Genomic DNA, 9,481 nt, shown 5'->3' with positions numbered 1-9,481 from the left:
ATTTTTATTAAGAAAAAATAAAATAAAAAATAAATGGCTAAAAGAAACCCAGACACAAAATACAAATAATTTTTTTTTAAAAGAAAACTTGAAATTTGAGTTATTACATTTATTGTTATATTATATCTTTGTCGATCAAATATTATTAAATTTATTAGAATATGTAACGACTCAAAATTTCCTACTCAATTTAAGGTCGCTACTGTATACGTACCATAAACATTGAATGCGGAAGATTTCATTTAAATTTCATAAAATATAACTTTTAACTTAAAACACAGTCATGGATTTATGTGTTTCGAAAACATCTTTAAAACGACACAACGAAAGACCCGAAATAAAATAAATAAGCGTTTAAGTTTAAAACATCCTACTATATCCTAAGTCTAAGAAAATAAATACCACTATTCTATGCATGTGCCATGATCTCGAGTTGCGATGCTGTCGTCAGCCGTACAGAAATGTCTTGCCTTAACTGAAAAATGTAGTAGCAAAGAAATACTCAGTAAGTGACCCCACTATTGGGGTTAAATGCAACAATCACATGCAATGAAATGATGGGACCTATCTTTCGTTTCATTTCGTTTCGTTTCTTTTCGTTTTCCCTACGGTGCTGTCCTAACGGGTAATCGTGGACGTGTACCATATACTCTACACACAGCCCATACGTGCGAGTATGGGCTCACCAGCTAGTTCGCATACCGCTGGGCCACTGTCCTTATCCAGTGGGCATACTCTGGGAGCCCCTTATGCCGGGACCCGTTAAAACTAGAACTGTCACGGCAGCGCTATGCAATGCATAACGATCGTTGTCCTGCCATTGGATGTACGCGTCCGTACCCTCGTGATGGGATGGGGGTATCCCCCCAGATGCATGAACACACATAATGCATGAGGTCCCCCTATTGCTACATTTATCTTTAATGACCATAACCCCCCTATCACGTTCCAGGCTTCATGTCATTCTCATTTTCATTTCACATTTCATACACATTTCTATCGGGGTTATGGTTCCAGACAGTTTACCGTGTTTCATGTCATACAATTCATGCTGTTCACATTCACATATTCCATACAAACATGTCATAATCATTCAAGGACTTCATATCGTTACATGCATTACACATCACATCAGACTAAAAGCATACATAGCATACATTCATGTTCACATAATTACGTACTTAAGCACAATAATCTAGCATATAATGTATCATATCATAAACAAGTCATAACGTAAACACTTCATAGTCATATCGTTCTCTAACTTACCATAGCCTTAACGTTCTTATATCTATCACAGACATATCATTACGTAACGTACCTTAGTCATATCGTCACAAGAACGTACCCTAACGCTATCGTTCTATCAATCTATCACAAACCTATCCCTTTCTACCCATAACCTAACCGTATTCTTTCATCAATCTCTCCTACCCATAGCACTCCGGTATGTAACCTAACCTTAACGTTTCATGACGTATCTTACTCCTATCGTTACATTTCGTTTTGTGCATCCTTCTCGTATCTTATCTCAAACATATTCTTGAGCACATCGTACCATAATTATTATCATACAAACCACATATTATAACATAACATAACATATAGGAAGCATATCGATCCACAGACAATTCACACATATCAATATATATGACACGTGATATGAACCAAGAGACATCAATCATACAATATACTTCAACGAAGATGTGAAGAAAAGGTTGTCAAAATTATCAAAAGATGTTTCAATTCATGCCACATTGAAGAAGAACGAAGTTTGATTGTTATAAATTTTGGGTGGGTTACAATTGAGAGTTATTGTATTTCATTAATTTATTTTAAGACTTTTTATTTATTTTAGGTTACATTTACATAATGACTAATTATGGTCATAAAGTATGAATGTTACAACTCTTGGAATGCCTTTAATAGTTTCATTTTTGAGGCTATATAAAGCCTTGTATGTTGTATTTGTAAGGAGACTTGTAAAATATTATTAAAGAAGCATTTGTGCTCTTTTTTAGCCAATGACCAAGTTTCTTTGCAATTCTATATAGTTTAGGTTGCATGTAGAATCATTCAAGCTCGACATGATCAATCTTGCTTGTGGAGTGATTCGAATCTCAATCAAGTGTTCTTGTCCTGAGATATTTGATCAACAAGAATCATTCAAGTTAGACATGATCGATCTTGCTTGTGGAGTGATTCGAATATCAAACAATGTTCTTGTCTTGAGATATTCGATCAACAAGGTAATTCGAATCTTACCCCCCTTATAGTTAATTCCTTATCATATCAACACGTGCAGAACCACAGGGCACGTGTCAACATCAAATATAACCATGCCGATAGTAAGGTCACTTACCTAGCTAACTTAAGTCGTTGTCACAAATATATCTTTAATGAAAGTTCGATTCCGTCCTTTGAAATCCGAGTTAACCTATATGAGCTCATGACATCAGTAAGTTTGAACTTTATAAAATTATTTCTCTAATTTATATTGGCCATCGTAAAATTCTGATATTTAGTATTAGACAAAATTTAAAGGAGCTCACTACCCTCTGATATTTCCTGTTTTATTGTTAAATCTTGTTCAACAAATCTTTCCTCAATCTCTCTTCCCATCTCTCTAATTACTTTCATTCTGTAGATATTATTTTCATTCTGTAGATAGGTTTTTCGATTGTGTAAACAGATGTTACTGGCCAATTGTAAGTACAATTGTAAGTCGAATTGTATGGCTACGATCTTCTGGTTTATAGATCTGCCAACTAAAATTTTATTGAATCTAACTTTATAAAACTTAAAATGCTAACAAAAATCTAATCAATTGGATATGAGATCTGATTATTATAGACCTATTAAAAATATGAAAGAAGATTTCCTAAATTAATTTCTTATAACCATAGTAAACCTGAGATATGATTTTACCATAACAACTGACAAAAATCTCTAAATCTATAATATGTTGAAAGCCCATTTTACTTCTCAAATCTGACCATTATTTTTTTTATTTTTTTACTTTTTCCCGTTGGCGTAAGGATGGGTTGATGAGGGATAATTGTGGGAAGGGATGAGAGGTTAGTGGAGAGAAGTGGAGAAAGATTTTTTATTTTTTTCTTAATTTTAATTAATTAATTTATTATTATTATTATTTTAACTATTTTTAAAATTATTTTTATTTGTTTATTTATTTTTAGGCTATTACAAAATATTTATATTTTTTCCATAACAATTATATTGAAAAATAGAAATGATTCTTTTAAAAATTATCTTAGATTAATCTATTTTATTAGAAAAATGTAAAAAAGTTATCGACAATAATTCTATCTCCAAAAATAAATGGAGGATTTTGTAGTGATAAAGATTGAAATAAGCAGTAGAAATGAGATGGGATAGACTTCCCTTCTCCGCTAAGGGTGTACATCCAACCTGCTAAATTGAGAACACAATCCGATCCAACCCAAAAATTCCAAAAAAAATATAAATAAAATGGCCCAACCCACGCAACCCAAGCCCATGAGTAATCTTTTGTGTCTGCCCCGGGCGCATATGCACTCTACATACTGTCTCAATAATTCTCTCTCTCTCTCTCTCGTCGGAGGTTGACGCTCACATCTTTATTTCTCCATTGGACTCTCTTCTCAATTTCCATTTCTCCGCTTGACCTCGTCTTGGAGTTTCTCGTCGAACGTCGTCGTCGACTATCTCTCTGTTTGGCGCTCAGTGCTTTGCGTTGGATTTCTCCACTCCGTGTTTCTCCTCAGATTTCTTAGCTCACTACTCTGTTGTTTCCAATTTTTAAAGTTGGGTTGAGTTATCAATCTAACCAACCCCAACTTTTGGTTAGTCCAAAAAAAATCTCCGAACTCAACCTAAATCAGAACATATAACCCTCACATTTCTAACCCTCACATTTCTAGGTAAAAGTATTTTTAGATTAACTTTGCAAGTATGTACAAGTAGAGTTTTTTTAATGTAAAATATTTGAAATTACAAAATTGCCCTCAAATATATATATATATATATATATTTATTGGTGTAATTTGACATTTTGTCCCATCCTTTTGTATCACCTAACACAAAAGTTAAACCCTAAAAAGATTTCTTTGAAAAATATATTTTTCTAAAAAGTATTTAAACTCGTAAAATTATATATTAATAAACTGGCCGACTTAGGAAGAAAAATCCTAGATTTTTTTTTAGAGTTCAAACATGGTAATTCAAAGACGAGATGTAATATCCCACGTTGGTTTGGGAGGAGAACAAGACACTCTGAGAGTGTGGAAACCTCCCCTAGTAGATACGTAACGAGAAAGCCCATAAGCGAAAGCCTAAAAACTTGAAGGGAAGCTCGAAAAGGAAATCCCAAAGAAGATAATATCTAGATGATCAACATTTTAAAAATACATAAACTCAAATTTCCAACATTTAAAAAATATGTGTTCAATTAACGAGTTAAGCTATGTGAAGCGAAAAGTACATAAACACTTATAAAAAAGTGTCCATAAAATCTTTAAATTAAGATGAGATATATTCTATGAAAGAATATCTCTTATCCAAACAAAGAAGGATCCTCAAATTAAGGGAAGTGTGCGTAGTAATATGCATGAAAGCATGTTCCTTTTGTACGTATATGAGAGACCACATGCTTATACTTCAAACCTTTTAAAGTTTAGGAAATTTTTATTATATTGGTGAACTCTTCCACTTTCTTTTTTTAAACTAGTAGATTCATCGTCTCGTTCGAGTATGTAGCAAGAATTCATAGTTTTGGACGTTTTTCAATAAGGAGTTAAGATACACACGTTAAGGTAGAGATGTTCACGGGATAGAACCATGATAGACAGATGACTTTCTCCTCTCCATTCCCGCCTCTAAACACGGGATAGGAAATTCGTTGAGATTGAGTTCTCCACTAATTTTTAAATTTATTCTCAACCCGGATAACAATTATTTCATAAGCAAAAATGTAACTATAAAAATTTAAAATTTAATATTAGAGCGTAGTTTTTAACCCAACTTCTAAAATTTCAAATTTCAATATTACAACAGGTAATCAATAACTTATTCACAATAATAATAATAAATAAATAGTTAGATTGGGGGCAGGAACAGGGAATATAATCTGTCCCGATCCCTAAAAAACTCTCCTTGCTCTCTCCTCGTTTCCTGTTAAAGTTAGATATTCAAATAGCTCAACTTCGATCGTGAAATTAGATAGCATGATCAAATTTGATTATGAAGTAGTTGAATGTTCAACGAAACGAAGCCATGTGCAGCCTCTTTCTCTTTTATGTGCATGTCATTTCTTCTTACATTGATATCAATCATAATCAAAGCTATATACCTCACTAAATATGAACAGCCACAAAAGCATAGCCAACCACAAGCATTTCATAACAATTAATATCAACAATGAATATAAAACACATCAAACACTTTCCAGTTTACAAGAAAATCACCCTTTCCAAGATGAAATAATTATAAACAAAACCCAACAACTATTCTCTGATGAACAGGCAGAGGAACATTTCCAATATTCTCATATATTAAAAATAGTAATCATGATCTCACAAATTATTCCCCTAACCTAATAATAATTCCATATGATAATTAATTAATTAATGAAAAGTATAGTTTGAGAAATAATTAAAATGGACATCTGATGTCCCATGTGCCCGACTGTTCCTTCTGAGACCGATCCAACTCATCGCTGTTCCTGTTGGAACAAGACAAAGCCCTCAAAGCACACATTTACCTTTTTAAACCTCATCTTCTTCCATGGATTCTTGCTCCTAAACCTCCCCAAAAAACAATCTCGCTTTCCCCGAAAAACCAACATTTTCTTTCTCTTTAATCCTTTTCACATGCATCGTACCAAACAAAACCCTCTCCTCTCATCAATACATTCTTCAATTACTTACCTTTTTTGGAAAATATTTAATGGGTATTCCTTTAATTCTTCTTTTCTTGCTATTTTGATAGGTTTCATCGACGTTTGGTTCTTTAAAGAAACTTGTACTATAACAACTCAAGCCCACCACTAACTGATATTGTTCTCTGGGCTTTCTCTCTTGAACTTCATTCTACTTCTCAACCGATGTGAGATCTCACATATAAGTTGTCAACATCAGCATAATTCAACCGTCGTTACCTCATTCTTGTAGGATCAGAGGCATTATTTTGTGCCTACTACTTTTAAGTTAGTATAACAGAACAGGGCTGTGAAGGCTCACGAAGTAGGTAGCAAACAATAGCTTTTCAGCCTATAAAGATCCAACCAAACACGTCTTGGGGATTGACACTAGCTAAGCATTGTGGCCATCACAATTCAAGCTACGTATGGTTTGCGCACACCCTACGAGCTTGTTAGCCAAAAGCTTTAAAGATATACCATTTCCATTATAATTCATAATTGAATAGGCTTCTTTTGCATAAAATTGTGGCATTAAAAGAAGGGGGAAAGAAGCAAGCTCCTGAAGAACCCAATATTGATCTTGTTTGGTGTGCCAATTGAAGCATGGCCTATTATTAGGGTTTCGTAGGGGAATTGGAATTTTGCCATTTTTATAAAACTTTTTTAGGGCTTTGCAGATTTTGCAAATTGGAGATTTTATTGCACAAATACATACACAACAAGAAACAAGAAAGTGACTGAGATGGCGATTAGCAGACGTAGTAATGGTTTTTCCCTTTAAAAAAATTTAAAAAAAAACTAAACTTTTTGGCAGTGGCCTTATTCAAATCCTTGCAATACTTAATTGTTGATTCCTTTGAGTTGTTGGAATAAATTTGGACGTATATAAAGAGAGAAATAAATAGATCTCTGATGATATATATATATATATATCTGTTGTGGGGTATTATAATAAAACCAAGAGAAAAGGGAATCAATGTTGTCAAGTATCCGACTTTATGTGGGTTTTGTTTTTTGATATATGGGTCTCATGGAATGTCATTACCTTATTATTGATTGCAAAAAGGTGTATAATATATCATATTATTATCATCCTTCTTCACATATTTCCATGCACATTTGGTACCCTCATTCTTTCTTTTGTCATACCCTAATCTTGTGACCCTTTCGATCCACATAGGTTGAATAGAGGAATGAAACACTCCGTAAACAGTGTGGAAATGGAAACCTCTCTCTAGCATACGTGTTTTAAAATCGTGAGACTGACGGCGATATGTAACGAGCCAAAACGGACAATATCTACTAGTAGTGACCTTGGACCGTTACAAATGGTATAAGAGTCAGGGTGATATGACAGTGAGGAGGCTGAGCTTGGAAAAGGGATGGATTGTGAGATCCCACATCAGTTGAGGAAGAGAATGAAGCATTCTTTACAAGGGTGTGAAAATCTCTCACTACGAGACGCGTTTTAATAATCTCGAAGGAAAACCTGTAAGAGAAAGCTCAAAGGGAACAATATCGGCTGGTTTCTTCCAATTTTAGTTCTTGGGTATAACCTATCCCACTAGATTATCAGCTCAATATCTCAAAGCTCGAACCTTTAAGAGCTTTCTAATGAAAAAGTTTGCATCTTGGGGAGAAAATTTGAAGTAAACTAAAGAATTAAGGTGAAGAAAGGAATAAAAGTTTAGACTTTTGTGTAATAAATGGAAAAAAAAAAAGGGCATAGAAATGATGGAACACAAACTCTTAAATATTCCACAAAAATATTCTCACTTTGATCGATATGAACCTATCTTACAAGTGTATATATGTATATGAGTATTTTATTGAAACTGAAAACAAGAAAGGTTTCAAATATGTCAATTTTTATCAGCTTTTCATTTCATCAATCTCCTTTTGCGAGCAATATTGCTGAATTTTGCTACAATCTTGCTCAAGGACACAAGGAGTAGAAGAACTGACATAGAGATTCCAAAAGGAAAATGAAACAACAAGAGAAACAAAAACTATAGAGATAAATTCACGGCGGTGAAATTTTACTTTAGCTTTGGCTTTGTTCGGCTACCACCGCCATCGCCAAGGCGGAGCTCGAGATCCAAATCCTCGATAGAACTATGACTAAGTCCAATTACCTCCGATCGGAGAACGAAAGCCACCGTGGACGTCGAATGATGATCGCTTCGCTTTCTCTTGCAACAAACAGCATCATCTTTGAAGAGATCGGTTGTTTTTATGGAAAGGTCTAAACTTTGACGCCATTTATGATCGGATTCCTCCACGGAGTTTTGTGAGGATTTAGGGTTAGGGTTAAACGCCAAATTTTCATCACAAACAAATTGGGAAGATGGGTGTTGTGGAAGATCGATCAATGACGTAAAGGGGTTGTTTTTTGGGGGAATTTGAAGATGGGTTTCGATTTGGGGTTTGAAAGATTCATGCTTTAACATAGCACGATCACGCCGGTGAACATTCATGTGACCACCAAGAGCTTGAGCTGACCTGAATTCCCTTTTGCAGAAGCTACAAGAGTAGAATCTCGGCGGCCAAACGCAGCCGCCGAGACGACCGGAGGCATCGTCGGCGAAAGCTTGTTCTTCCCATGAATCATCAAAAGAAGAAGCTTTGTTGTTGAGATGATCGGAGGCAGTAGTCAAACGATTCTCGTTCTTGTTCTTGTTCTTGTTCTGGTTCTTGTTGTTGTCTTCCCACATCATCCAACATGGTTTGGGCTCCATTTCCATGGAATTTGAGAGAGAATGAGATATTTAAGGTGAGGTTGATTGAAATTGAAGTGGTGGGTAGGGGTATAGAGCTCTAGAGTTTTGGTTGTTTTGTGGGAGCTAGGGTTGGGTAGATGGATTCCACTGAGTTCATCCATAAATGTGGTTGAGAATTTTAAAAGTTTTAGAGAGAGTTTAGAAAGGTGAAAGGATAAAAAATTGGAAGTGTGTGTGTGTGTTTGTGTGTGTGTGTGGGGTCTTTGAAAGCCATGTTTTTTGGGGATGAGAAGAGTGAGGGTTGGGTAGCTAACTGAAGTAATCTGACTCAAATCTGCTCAAAGATATCACTAAAACAACTCATAAACTAATAATTAATTCACAAGTGTGTGTGTGTGTCTGTGTGTGTGTGTGTCTGTGTTTGTGTCTTCTTCAATTATGAACAAAACTTTTATTCAATGGATCTCTATGATTTGTGGTAGTATTAGAGAGGGGTGTCTCCAATTATTAATCATATTCTTAATCACGTTACCTGGAACAACAAGTGTTTAATTGTACGTGTTTTTAAAATGTATCTGTTATGGAGAGATTTTCCATCATTTCTCTCTCCGACCAATATGGGATCTCACAAAAAATGTCGAATATGCAGTATGAGTTCACGAACCATTCCCAGGATTAAAGTCAGGATTTGGCACTTTGGCGTTCTCCTGCATCCTTTGTGACATAGTCAGGTTACTTACTCCTCACTTCTATGAATGAAAACTATCTTCACAGGCAAACATAAGTGTTTCCAACATACTTCTACAAGTGAAGACTATTTCCATAAACCAACACAATTTCTTCC

General features: G+C 34.8%; 1 protein-coding gene across 1 annotated transcript; it reads right to left on the bottom strand.

Moving 5' to 3' along the window:
• Positions 1-7,649: 7,649 nt before the first annotated feature.
• LOC111781921 (putative transcriptional regulator RABBIT EARS) lies at positions 7,650-8,897 on the bottom strand. Its single transcript, XM_023662655.2, has one exon. It carries the CDS (start codon positions 8,659-8,661, stop codon positions 7,957-7,959), a length of 705 nt encoding a protein of 234 aa, XP_023518423.2. The 5' UTR covers positions 8,662-8,897; the 3' UTR covers positions 7,650-7,956.
• Positions 8,898-9,481: the final 584 nt, after the last annotated feature.

This window comes from Cucurbita pepo, chromosome 19 (genome assembly GCF_057944985.1).
Source record: "Cucurbita pepo subsp. pepo isolate OVF chromosome 19, ASM5794498v1, whole genome shotgun sequence".
NCBI lineage: Eukaryota > Viridiplantae > Streptophyta > Magnoliopsida > Cucurbitales > Cucurbitaceae > Cucurbita > Cucurbita pepo.
The sequence above is the reverse complement of the archived record's forward strand: the minus strand, read 5'-3'. Positions and strand labels throughout refer to the sequence as shown.

What these genes read in the sequence shown, in the direction of transcription:
- LOC111781921 (XM_023662655.2), bottom strand. Translation starts at nt 8,661, where the DNA reads ATGGAAATGGAGCCCAAACCATGTTGGATGATGTGGGAAGACAACAAC.